The sequence below is a fragment of the Solanum lycopersicum genome, chromosome 12, assembly GCF_036512215.1.
Source record: "Solanum lycopersicum chromosome 12, SLM_r2.1".
NCBI classification, from domain to species: Eukaryota; Viridiplantae; Streptophyta; class Magnoliopsida; order Solanales; family Solanaceae; genus Solanum; species Solanum lycopersicum.
Window position 1 is genome coordinate 2569211 of NC_090811.1, and position 14425 is coordinate 2583635.

Genomic DNA, 14425 nt, shown 5'->3' on the forward strand with positions numbered 1-14425 from the left:
TTTCACTCCAAATTTCAAAATGGCCCAACTCACCGAGCTTCTTAAGTTGAGCCTTCACCGACTGTCCCCGGAATCCATGGACTGAAGCCTTAAAGGACCAGGTCAGGTCTAATCCCACCCGACCCACTTGACACGTCTAGTTCGATGCACCCTCGAGTTGCTTCATTAAAGTTATTAGGAATTGTCCCACTCTGGTTAGGCAATTCAATAATATGCAAAACCCACGAGTGGGGTCTGGAAAAGGAAGGATGTACCCAGATCTTACCCTCTATCTTTGCGGGGATGGCCAAGAACATTGGTATCCTCCATTTAGTGTGAAGTTCATGTTTTTGGTTTTTTTATGCATCAAACTTTATACATTCAAGGAAATCCAGCCATGAAAACAAAATTCTATTGATACTTTATACAAATACAAGCATAATACCAGAAATGAAAAATACCAATGGGAAGGACTAAAATAGGTATAGATAAAATTTGGGAACCTATATTATAATCTTTACAAGAGAGGATAGTCAAATATAAATGCACAATAATTGTAGAAAAATAGTACCTTTCTTTTGTTTGGTATCAGTTCCGGAATTGGTGGATAATGGGTCTGCTCTTCTACTCCTCTCTACTTAATAGACTTGGTTCCCCGGCAAGAGTTGAACTCATGTGTACGTGTTGTAGAACCTTTGTCGTTGAACCAAAGCCTAAGGTGATGGTTTTCCTTCTCCTAGAGCTTATGTTGGATGCCTAATAACTATCTAACTGACTGCAGCTCAGAAATCGAACTTCCCCATAGGAGGAACGTCACCTCTCATTACTCTCCAAGGGCCACCATAAAACATTGGTTTCATTAGAGGCACATCTTGACCAGGGTGGTCTTCCCAGTATTTCTCCTGTCATTATGATAAAAAAGAAACTCTTAAAGACGAGAATTTGGAATTGGCAGTAAGGCTGGAAAAAAGAATATCATTCTTAATACACATGAGGAAGTCTTTACGTTGAGCAAATATATAACGTAGAAATAGCTAAAAGTCAAGAATAAGATCAGAGAGAGGAGAAAACAACCGAAGCAATGTGAGTAGCTAAAATAGATGTAGTTCTTCCAATTCATTGGACACATACGTCAAAAAATTAAGTAGCTAACTTGATTTTTACATTGATAGTGGTAGAAGAATCCATAGAGTTAATTAATAATCTAGTTTATGATTAGAAACTGTTAATAATACATTTGGGAATTATTAAGTAATCAAAGACGAATTTCATTAGGATGATTCAGAAGTTTCTGAAGGCTAGCAAATACTTAAATGAAGCTGTTTTTTTCAGAAAGGATCGTTTCCAATCGGATGAAGCTTAATCCGAGAAGAGGCACATAGATAATAGTCTTAGTTACTTTAAGGTTGCAACAGAGAAGGGAAAATGTATTGTGTGTAATCAGCCAAGGAGGGGGTCAAGCAAGGAGGACAAAGGATCAGAACGACCTTCAATCAGATGTCTTACATGCAGTGGAGTCACTTTAGCATCAAGTAAATGAAACAAATGTTGCTCCAAAATCCGGTCCATGGAAAAAAACTCCGAGTAGGACGAGTTCCAGAGTTAGGAGACGGTCCAAGGATGGAGAGAGAACAATGTGCTCACTCCTACTGCAGCATTCTATGAATAACAAACATGGGCTCACAGACAACTTTTTGAAAGGCTGGGAGTGACAAAAAGGCGGCAAAGGGCTCGGAGAGCCAAGTCTTACGTGTCTCCTCGTTTCTTAGCTGCTGAGAAATTTAATGGAGAATATATTTCTAGAATAATACAGTTATAGTACAGGAATTTGATTGCTAGGCTTTTCTTCGCTTTTTTCTTGTACTGTGGGAGATGTTATGTACAGATATTTAGCCAAGAATTCATACGGAATATTTCAATTAGTCCAATGGAAGAGTTCATATTCAAGTTACCAATGGCAGAGACAGCCACTTTTTTGTTCATGGTTGGTAACTTAATTAACATTAGTTTTTGGAATGAACAACTTTTTCTTTGTGTAAAAAGAATAAAATTAAAAAATGAAGTTGTTTTTCTGATGTCAAAGGTACAAGGTTTTCAACTGAGCACCTAACTATTAGGGAAGGTTTTGCAGAAAGTTGAACCGACAGAGTTAATATGCAACAACCTAGGATCGCCTAGATGGATTGTTATCCTTAGATGGGAGAGATAAGCTGTTTTAATGGGGAGTGACTATAAATTTCCATTATATGATCAAGACAATGAAAGTCGCTCACATTTGTTTTTCTTGTATGATATCAGCCCACATCAGGCAAAAGCTTCTCAAATGGCAAGGTATCAACAGAAACACAAGACAGTGGGAAGATGAACTACAATGGTACCTAACTATGCAAAGGAAAGAAGTTCAAGAGCTGAAGTACACAGACTGAATCTTGCAGCGGCAGTATATCATATTTGGAGAGTGAAGAACTTAAGAATGATGTGTGGAACTCTCATGCTTTGAAGTAACACTTCTCATGTAACTCTTTCTAAAGGTAATGTTACAGATAAACATTACCAAAGAGGTAGGGAACTAGTTATATTGTAACCTGAATGGCTCCTTTACCGTGTATAAAAATGAGAGGAGGCAAGGTCCATTTCCAATATACCCTGCACTAGAACTATCTATATTTGGGCATTCATAATCTAGCCTACACCCGCCAACCATGAAACCATCGGTGGCTTCAACTTTTAAAACTTACAGCACAAAGCAGCTATCCCCATAAATATGTCAAAAGAAATGGCAAGCAGTAAGTGCTTAAAAAGGGATGTAAAGCCACTATACCTTGTAGACTTGTTCAGTGATGGCTGCTCCAATAACCCCGGTATAAAATGCACATACGTAGATAGTAACAAGAGGAGTAAACGATTTTGGTCTCCTAAATGGTTCTACCATATCCCAGAGGAGCGTCTTTTCCCATTTTGTGTAGACATAATCTGCATATTTCCTCCATAAATACGTTGCCATGTCCACGAGATCCTTCAATTATCAGTTGAACTGTGCACAGAAGAAATATTTGGTTAATGGAAGATGTAGCTATCAATATGTAGAAAACTGAAACAAGATTTATTAAGGGATAGGCCTAGATTAATCCCACAAGTAGGGTATGGGAAGAAAACGCAGGACAGCCATAATTTAACTTGAAAAAAAGCTTCAAGTTTCAAAAGATATCAGATACTAGGAGAGGTATGACATGTATCCTAATGAAGGAACAATGATATGAGATCATTTTTAAAATAGAAAATACACTATTTAAATAAGAAAAAATCTAGGGCCAAAACTTTGAACAAATAAGTGAGCCCTAATTAACATTAAACACAGAAACTGAATGACTAATTAGTTATCAATGCAAAAACGACTTCAGCCAAACTCATATCCACAACAGTCAAAACAATGACAAATTCACCTAAGACTTCCCCTTATGAAACTAAAATCAAGTATAGACTAATTGAGAATAGAGAGACAAGGAAGCAATGGAACTACACATAAAAGGAAAAGAAAATAACTTTTGGATCAGCAAATTCCATATATTAGCATACACAAGAACTAAGGGAAAACAGAAAATGAACTTTTCAAATGTAAACTCAACTAAGAGAAATAAACCGAAACAGACTAACTAGAATATCCTGCTTTCTGTAACAATTTGAGCATAACATATTAGAATTTGAAGCAAAATAGGGGGGTTAGGAGTCTAGCGCAACAAATGACTACAAACAGGGAGGGACAACACTTTGACAATAGACTCTATTTTGATTAAAACCAGACTTGATCTCGTGTTCATCATCAAGTTCTCAACATTCCACGTATGTCAAACCATCAGAAAACCAAATCACTATCCCCAAAGACAAAAAGAAAAACTTAAAACATCCAGATCAGAGTTAAAAACCTACCCCCTGAACTCGAATAGTTCCCAGATACTTCAGATCAAATAATAAGCTGGCCAAACATGTCTATTGGATTTTGAAGCACTTAAAAGAGAGCTAAACTACCACTTTGGAGAATAAGTTGACATATACAGAATCATGAAAGGTAAAGCAGGTCATAACACTTCATTTCAATATTAAACATAGCTCGAGAACATGACAATCAATTTTGAGACTCCTGCATTTATCTGAAGACGATACCAACAGCAAATAATGTAGTGCCTGATGCTTGAAGATAGAGTAAGGTAGGTATAGGCAGATAATAGTTTGACAACATTCCAGTGAACAGATTCGGGATGAGGAGTAATGAAAGCACGAAATATATCTTGATTCATATAATTTAGCTTAAGACAAAGATTGAATAAACGACGTCGAACATTGATTGATTATTAATGCAGATTCATAACAAGCAGAAAATAAACTAAGACGAGTAATCATAATACAGCTCTGGAGGCAAAGAGAGTGAGAATAATAGCAAATTCAGATTGTAAAATCAGTCCAGAATCCACCTTCAATATTCACACATACATATTCAACAAGCGAAAGATCAAAATCTCGATCACACGAAGAATCGTTACCATTACTAAAACTATCGGTGAACTAAGCAAACAAACAGAGCCAAAATAAGAAGAAATGACATTAAGTATATTCACCAACTAAATCACATTAAGTATTTGGAGAACTTAAAGACTTTTTAAGGCTAATTAGTTAAGTTAAAACTTAACTAAAACACAATATTCATCAACTAAATCACATTAACTTATTTGAAGAACTAAGTGTCAACACTAGATGGACACAAATCATCTTGCAAGAAAATCGATTTAGTCATCAATAGAATAAACTAGCGTTGACACTTATCCTTAACAAATATATTATTTCTAATTTTAAAGCTAAGTGTCAACACTAGATGGACACAAACCTATCTTGCAAGAAAATCGATTTAGTCATCAATAGGATCAACTAGTGTTGATACTTATCCTTAACAAATATATTATTTCTAAATTTAAAGTTAAGTGTCTACACAAGATGGACACAAATCAAGTAGGTGCATATAAACACATTATATAAAATAATTGTACTTGAACTTTAGAGATTTAGAATCACCAAACCTTATCTCCAACTTTGATGAAAGAAGCAATATAATGTCGTATCAATTTTTCTATATGTTGAGCTTCCTGAGTTGTCTAGCACGAAAAGAGGTAAAAAAGTTAACACTAGAAAAATTGAGTTTGAACTTACTTACACGCACATGTTACATACAAGAAGATCAAGTAGGGCATTAGGTCATACTCTTAAGTCATTTGTATTTTTATTTCAAAATAGTTCGATTTGATTCACTAACATCAATAGCTCAACTCAAGTATGGATTCCCACCAACCTACTAATTTATCCCAAACACGAGTATGTATGATTTTTTCTTTATGATAGAACCATTTATTAACAACAAAAATATTACAACTCTACCATAATAATAGTACTTCAAGCACTTGATTAAACAAAATTGGAGATATAATTTCAACTAGAGATTCTAATAACAATTCAAGCACTTCAACAAAAATCTTTTAAGGGAGATGTGCATACAAAAACGCAAGCAGAAAGTACCAACTCTCAAAGTCAGAAAACTAGTTCCTTTAGGTGGTCCTGAAGACTGATGAACATCAATATAAAAAATTATGAGGTGGGGTAACAAACTGTTTGATAACTTATGAACATCATTAAGAAAATTATGAGGTAATAATAAAAAGGGAAAAACAAACCTGGACAGATCCGTTTGGTACGAAATCACAGGCATTTGAGCCTCAGCTTGAGTAGTTGGTGTTGTTGCTATCGCCCTCTAGCCGAGCTGCTGACTTGCTGTCGTTGGTTGGAGCTGCTGGCCTCCTGGGGTTCTGCCGGAGTTGTGGCTGCTGCTGATGCTGCCGGATGCTCGCCGATGGCTGGCTGTTGATCCTCGCCGGAGTTGGCTGTGGAGAAGAGACGGGAGGGGGATAGAGGAAGAAAGAAGAGAGGAGGGGAAGAGAGAGGGGTCGCCGGGGCTGCTGCTCGCCGGTGATCCGTTCGTCGGAGGAGAAGAGGAAAGCAGAGCGAGGGGAGAAGAGATGAGAGAAAGAGAGAGATGCGGGCGGATACATTTGAGTTAGGGTTTTGATATTATATTTTTTAGAATAATTAATTTATCGATTACGAAATGTCGAATATTTATTAAAATAATTATCTATATTTAATAAATATTAATATTGCGAATTTAATATTATTTAAATAAAATAATAATTTAAATAGGTCGGTATATATATATATATATATAAATAAAATTAATAGAAGTTTAATTTAATAAATTTATTTTGTCGATCAAGTTAATTTTATAAATAAATTATATTCTTCCTAATTATATAAATTCAATATAATATATAAATCTCGCCTTAAATTGATCATCAATATTCTTTTTATTGATGATGTATATCATATATAATTACTCAATGTATTTCATACTCAGATGAAGTATTCTTTATATGTCAGTAGAATTAGGAAGTGATCACTATACTTGATGTACGCTCAAGATCGAAAGTATATAATCATACTATATCGTATTTCATATTCGAAGTTCACGATTAGACGACGGACTAATAGATTTGTATATTACTCTAGAAATATAATTATAAGTATAGTTATATTATATCCTAATTCATAACAACGTAGTTTCATACTCTAAATATACGTTACAAATATTTTTTTATTTATTCCATAGAGTCTAACTTGTTATTTCCAAAAATATACAAAATTGTTACACTTTTGAACAATTAATTGTAAGTTCAAATGAAATTTTAATATTATGCTAAATAGCAAAAATTATGATTAATAAAAATACTTTAAACAAATCAATCTTTGTATGTCGCTTTTATTGAAAGTAATTAGATATAATAAAAAAAATCAACCTCATGAGACCGGTATCACATTAAACTTTAAGAAAAATAACAAGTAATCATGTTAATTTTATATATATATATATATATATATATAAAGAGAGGGAGAGAGAGGGAGAGAAGTTTAATTTTATAATCTTAATTTATCCATCAAGTTAAATCTAAAGTATACACCTCCTAATTATATAGATTTAATTTTATCGATCAAGGAAAGTTTATCAATATCAATTCTAATATATAAATCTCTTTAAATTGATCATCGATATTTATTTAATTGATAATGTATTTCATATATAATTAATTAACGTTTTTCATACTCAGATGAAGTATTCTTTACATGTCATCATAATTAGGAAGTGATCACTATACTTGACATACATTCAAGATCGAAAGGATATAACAATACTATCTCGTATTTCATACTCGAATAAATTATATGTTTGTTCTTCACCTCTACATCATACCATGAGATATTAAGTTCACGATTAGACGACAGATTAACAGATTTTTGTACATTACTCTAGAAATATAAGTATAATTATATCTTAATTCATATCAACGTATTTCATCCTCTAAATATGAATTATATATTTTTTTTTAATTTTTCACGAAATTTAATTTTTTATTGATAAAATATACAAAATTACTACACTTTTTTGAACAATTAATTGTAAGTTTCAAATGAAATTTTAGTATTATACTAAATAACAAAAATTATGAGTATTAGAAATATTTTACACAAACCAACCTCCGGATGTCGCTTTTATTAGAATGAATTAGATAACAAAAAAAATATCGATCTCATGAGGTCGGTATCACATTATATTTTAAGAAAAATAAAAGAAATCATATTAAATAAATAATATTAACATCGTAAGGTCGGTACATTATATTAGTTTATTTTTTAACTTATATAAAACCGTCATCCATAGTATGATTTAAAGTTAATTGCACGATATAAATATTTAAATTAGAACTAATTAAATTGCATGATATTTAATTTTACCAATTTTAAAAGTCGATATTATAATATTTTTTTATTTTTTAATTTACGCAAAACCGTCCTCATGAGGTCGATATTTAACTGAAATAACATCACCGACCTCATGAGGTCGGTATTCGGATGAAGAAAAAAGTACCAACTTATGAGGTCGGTATTTGGATAAAATAAAAATACTGACTTCATAAAGTCAGTATTTGGATGAAATAAAAATACTGACCTCATGATCTCGGTATTTGGATATGGATGAAATAAAAATACTGACCTCATTAGGTCAGTATTTAGATGAAAGATAAATACCGATCTCATGAAGCCAGTATTTTATATGAAGTAAAAATACCGACCTCATGAGGTCGATATTTGAATGAAGAAAAAATACCGACTTCACGAGGTCGGTATTTAGATGAAATAAAAATACCGACTTCATGATGTCAGTATTTGGATGAAATAAAAATACTGACCTCATTAGTTCGGTATTTAGATGAAAGATGAAAGATAAATACCGATCTCATGAGGTCGGTATTTAGATGAACTAAAAATATCGACCTCATAAGGTCGATATTTGGATGAAGAAAAAATACTTACTTCATGAGGTCGGTATTTAGATGAAATAAAAATACTGACTTCATGATGTCAGTATTTGGATGAAATAAAAATACCGATCTCATATATCGATATTTGAATATGGATGAAATAAAAATACCGACCTTATTAGGTCAGTATTTAGATGAAAGATAAATAACAATCTCATGAGGTCGGTATTTAGATGAATTAAAATTATCGACCTCATTAGGTCGATATTTCGATGAAGGAAAAATATCGACTTCACGAGGTCGGTATTTGGATGAAATAAAAATATCGACTTCATGATGTCAGTATTTGGATGAAATACCGACTTCATGATGTCAGTATTTGAATGAAATAAAAAATACCGACCTCATGATGTCGGTATTTGGATATTGATGAAATAAAAATACCAAAAATTTAATATGTTTATTCATTTATTTTATTTAATATCGACGTCAAGAAGTCAGTTTTTATTGCAATTAATTTTTTTTTGCGAAAAATACCGACCGTTTGAGATCAAAAAAATTTTCCCTCCTTATTTTATCTAAAAACCAACTAGTTTTATATTTTTAACAATACGGACCTACAGAGGTCGAAAATTACAGACATCATTGAGACAGTAATTTTTAGATCGATATTCGCTATTTTTTTAGCAGTGAATATTGAAGTACAAATTATTAAAAATTTGTAGCTTGACTTATAAAAACTCTCACTCTCGCTAGTATTAATTCTAGCTCAGTTTCACACAACTAATTTGGTGCTACTCCATCTAATTAATAACTTAAACTAATAATAGAAACTCAAGAAAATTTTATAATGCCATTAACCATGAACAAGGTCACTAGATAATGCCATTAACAAAATTGCTGCTTCCTTCTCATCCTGAGGGAAAACGCGATGGATTGCCAAGTTATTGCTCAAATTTATAAAGAAATCTTCGAAACAGATCTTCTTCTTTTGTTGCACGTCGTTGTTATTATTATTATAAAATGATGACGATGATGATGAACCAACACGAGGAGCAGGTGTAGGTACAAGTCCAGGTTCAGGTGCAGGAGTAGTAGTACTACTTAAAAATTTGCACCTTTTCTTGAAGGGTACAACATGATTGGCATTCACTTTTGTTATTTTGTGCTTTTGTTGTTGTACCTTTATCTTCATAGTCGTTGTTGTTGTTGTTTCAGTACTAGTGAAATTTGTCCCATTATTTGGTGTTGTTGATGCTGCTGCTGCCGCTGCTGCTGCTCTCCTAGCTTTTCTTTGTCGAATTCCACATGCATTACAAAGCGACTGTACCCAAAAAAACATAAGCGAGTCAGAAACAGATTTAGAATTTTAAATACTTGTTAAATTTTAGAAACACACTTTATTGAGTTTGAAATTAATTATTTATAAATATGTATTAAGAAGTTATAGTCAATAAGTACTAAATGAGTTTAGTTTTTGTGTACTCTTGACATGAGTTTTTACTTTTTTACATTATGTGTTGAAAATGACCTATCAATAAGTCTATAGTAATTTATTTGGTAATCCAAAAAATGCATAAATCACATTTCTTTAATTTATATTGTTAGACTCTTTAAAAAGTAATGTATTTTTTAGAAATTCGATATAAATGTGACAATATTTTAGGAGAGGTCACAAATTCAAATTTCCAAAATCTTTAAGTTAAGTATATTTCTTAATCCTTTTGTTAGAACTCCTAGTTCCGCAATAATTGGTCAGTGTATATAAGTTACAACAACAATTATATATTCTTAATTAGTGTAATTTCGCGAGTGCGGATCTGGGGAGGGTGTTATGTATGTAATTTTGATCTTACTTTGTGTAGGTAAAAAGTTTATTACTAATAGACCCTCGACTCAAGTAAAGCATATATTAGGAAAAAAAAGAGTAGGAATACTTCATTTGACTCATATACTAAACAACAATAACATATTCAGTATAACCCTACAAGAGTAATTTGAGAAGGATATTACTGTGTATGAAAGCTTATCTCTGTGTTGTAAATATAGAGAGACTTTATCCGATAAACGCTCGACTCAAAGTAAAACATATTAGAAAAATATTAATAAATTACCTTAGGGCCTTTAGGACCACTTCTCCAAAGAGGGGTTTTAGTAGTGTTGCAATCAGAACAAACCCTAATTGGGATGATATTGTTGTTGGAAGAGCTGTTGCTGCTATAATCAGTTTCTATGATTTGTTGCTTTTGATCTTCTACTTTCAAATTCTTCACTTTTTGCCCCCCTTTTTTCCATAAGGTTAATTTGAGTCCCTTGTTTTTCTTGTCTACATGATCATGTGATCCACTTGATCTTGAAGCAAAATTATCAACCTATATATAAATGATCCACAAACACTTAATTTGCATATAAAATAACATGATCCAAGTATTGTACAAAAATAAACAAATTATATGACCTTCAAAAGAAAAAAAAAATAATCGCGATAGTTAGACACTCTTTCACAAGGACAATCAATAAGATAACGTCTAGACCTCCTTTCTTGTACTTTTACTTTCACAAATTTAACTTTACTAAAAGAAATGATCGAGAAAGTTTTTTTTCTATCCAACTAATCATAACTAGATAGAAATAGAAAGCGTCAACTATGCTTTCTTAGTGACAACACAACTAGATGTTAATATTCAATTACAAAAAACTGCAATCTGCGATCTGAAATGAAAATTAATGAAAGAGAACCCTATAATACCTCATGATGGTGTTGTGGCTGATGAAATTGATAATCATATCCACTTTGATCTTGAATATTAGTAGTAGTTGAAATATTGAAGAAATTTTGACAAGATGAATTTGTAGATGATGAAGCGAATTGATAGTTATTATTATAAGGGCTAACAAGAGACATATTATTATTATTATGACTTAGATAATCATGATGAACTTCATTAGTAAGTTCAAAAGGAAATGAAGAAGAAGAAGAAGAATTTGTGTAATTGGGAATCATGGCAATAAGAAGAGTAAATTTTGTTTGATCAAAGAAAATATTGTTAACACTATTTTAAAGAGAAATTTAAAGGGGGACAATGTGAAGTAGGGTAAAAAAGATTCACGTGATTTGATGACAAACAAACAAACAAATAATTTAAAAGAGACAAAAAAAAAAGAAAAAAAAAAGAGTAGTAATGCTACCACAAAGATCAAATGGATGTGTGAACCCTATCTACAAAAGTTTCATGATTATTCATATTTTTTTTAATTAATTATTAATAATAATTTCATAAAGTCAAAATTTATTGGAAAATATTTTATTTTAATTAAATGAATAAACAAGTACAATTTTTAGGTGTTTGGACTTTGGACAAAAGGATATGTCAACCACACATAGAATTTGTCATGTCTACTCCTCAATCATCAAGTGATCATCTAACACCTACTCCTAATTTTCTTTCTCTAAGTGAAGTCTATTTCACTTCTTAATTAGGGTTTTGTGCTTTTTTTTTAAAGTACAATGATATTCGAAATTCACTTGTTCGATCAAATTCATATTCATATTGATTATAACATAGTTCATCAAAAGGGTAATAGGTTATGACGCCGTGATAATGAGTTCACGAGTTGAATCATGATTAGAGAAAAACTGATAGACTTTTAGACTTGTAAGTTTGAAGAAGGAAATCTAGCATGAAAATAGGAAGAGAAATTAAGGTGAAGATCGATATAAGGCATAACACAAGTTCATAAATGGTACGTAGATTTTCGGGCTCGATTATTTGGTGTAGCCTAAGGAAAAAATAAGTGGGGATTGTTGGATCAAAGCAACAATTCATGTCATGGACTTGAGTTGTGACAAACGTGTCATTCACGCAAAAATCTATCTGGTCTCTTGTTTTTGTCCATTGACCTCTAATCTTATTCATCTTATCATAATTTTTTCTCGATAGACGTTAATTATTATTGGATGAACATGTAAGATACAAATTTATGTGTGTGAACCAAGATTATATATAATAGATAAAACTTTTTAGGACTTATCTTATATATGTACACAAATTGATTTATTTTTTTTTAACGTAATTTGTTCATTTGTTTATTTCTTTTAAATACTTCATACTACAACAACAACATCATGTGCATGTCAAATGGTCTAAAAAGATAGATTTGCATGGCAATAATTTCATATTTTGCCATATTAGTATTGCCAAAATTTGCATTGAATGCTGTGCAGGCTAAGGACAATATCAATTTAATTTCCTATGTATATTATTAATCTCAAAAATTATATATATGGTTAAAAAGGTAAAAAGAAAAACTTATATCGTTAATAAAAAGGACTGATTACGGAAATCCACCTTTTGGTTTACTTATTACCATTATTCCTTCTTAGTTTTACAAATTCTAAAAAAATTTCATTTTCGCGCATCACATCAATGTATCTCGCGCATCAGATTAGTTTATCTCGCGCATCAAGTTAGTATATCTCGCGCATAATATTAGTGTATCAGGTATCAAATGTACCTCGCGCAACAAATTAGTGTATCAGGTATAAAATGTAATGTATCTTACTTAATGATTAATGTATCTCACATTAGATTAATGTATCAACGCTCATATTATTGTATCCATTTTGGGGGATTTTTGTAATTATAATTTTTTAAGGGATAGATTGTAATTTTGCCTTAAAAGTATGTGATTTATGTAATTTGCCCTGAGTTTAGATCGTACAAATTTACATATTCAATTTATAATTCTAAAAGTTTCTGCGACAGGAATGTTTTCGATAAAAACTATCACTTTTTAAGTGGAGGCTCGATGATTACTTTCACTTTATCGATCTTAAATTTAAAAAAAAATGAAATTCAACGTTAAACACCGTCTTCAACCCCCCCCCCCCTCCCCCAAATCAAGAAACAAAAGGCAAAACGGCTATTTTAAGCCACTGAAAAATAATGAAAGCTACCAAGGTCGAAAAGATTGCAAAAATCAGTCATTCACAACCACTGATGAAGGATTCCTCGACAAGTAGCTCACATGAGAAAGATATGATATTTTCCTTTCAAAAAATACCTCGAAATCCACTCTCTAACTCTTCTCCGCATCCACCCCCCCCCCCCCCCCAAAAAAAATAGAGATCAAGTTTAAGAACTATAAATAATATTGTGAAAAATATTTACATAATTAGATCATTCATATGATTCGAAGTGTTGTGAGATTGAGTATAAGGATTATAATGATAATTATTTATATAATCAGATCATTTATGTGATATTGAAGCGTATGTGTGATTATCTCATCTAGAGAACACACATTTAGTTAGTTTATTAATTACTTCATATTATGTCTTAATACGCACCACACTTGTTAATCTAATAATCTCGTATTGATTAAGGGGATAATATGTGACTTATGATTTTATTCAGCGGTGAAATCAGAACTTTCATTAAGTTCATGTGCAAAAATATAAGGGAGTAAACAGAAAGATTAAGAAGTGTTAGTATTTAGTACTATATAACTATATATACGTATAAAAGGAATTTTCGCCCAGTTTCACAATATAATTCTCGATGAATGAATGTCGACTGAATACATGTTCTAAGTGATAAAGTCAAGAATTTCGAATAAAATGTGTCAAAACATAAATAATAAAAATCATCAATATATATATATACATAAAATACTTATGTATAAGTAAATTTCTATGATAAATATTGCCCTGGTAACAAGAAATATGGCAATAGACAAACTACAATATATTAATTACACAATATTAATAGTGTGATTTTTATTTTATTTTTTACATTATAAGTTGTATAACTAAAATCCTGAATTTGAATTTACAAGTATACAACCCCAAAAGCAACTCTAAAGAATATGGTAAAATACATTAGGAAACCTTTTACTCAATTATTTGATTTAATGAATAATATGTCTTGAAATAATTTTATATAAACTATATAGTACTTGCAAATATTTTCATATATCATCATTGGGTTTTGATGAATATATGTGGGATTTTTTCGTTTTTTATTAGAACT

General features: G+C 31.4%; 2 protein-coding genes across 4 annotated transcripts; both read right to left on the reverse strand.

The window, feature by feature from the left end:
- Positions 1-369: 369 nt before the first annotated feature.
- Positions 370-6110, reverse strand: LOC101267868 (uncharacterized protein At4g29660). Of its 3 annotated transcripts, none has more exons than XM_004251617.5 (4): positions 5697-6107; positions 5049-5123; positions 2801-3013; positions 370-881 (listed from the first exon to the last, which is right to left on the reverse strand). In XM_004251617.5, exons 3-4 carry the CDS (start codon positions 2981-2983, stop codon positions 762-764), a joined length of 303 nt encoding a protein of 100 aa, XP_004251665.1. In that variant the 5' UTR covers positions 2984-3013; positions 5049-5123; positions 5697-6107; the 3' UTR covers positions 370-761. The 3 variants fall into 3 exon arrangements, with proteins under 3 accessions (XP_004251665.1, XP_010313753.1, XP_004251666.1); XM_010315451.3 differs by having other exon boundaries at positions 5049-5114; positions 5697-6083; XM_004251618.5 differs by lacking the exon at positions 5049-5123 and having other exon boundaries at positions 5697-6110.
- A 2940-nt stretch (positions 6111-9050) lies between these two features.
- Positions 9051-11585, reverse strand: LOC101268354 (putative GATA transcription factor 22). The gene is made up of 3 exons (XM_004251619.4): positions 11143-11585; positions 10508-10765; positions 9051-9717 (listed from the first exon to the last, which is right to left on the reverse strand). The coding sequence occupies exons 1-3, from the start codon at positions 11395-11397 to the stop codon at positions 9250-9252; spliced, it is 981 nt and encodes a 326-aa protein (XP_004251667.1). The 5' UTR covers positions 11398-11585; the 3' UTR covers positions 9051-9249.
- Positions 11586-14425: the final 2840 nt, after the last annotated feature.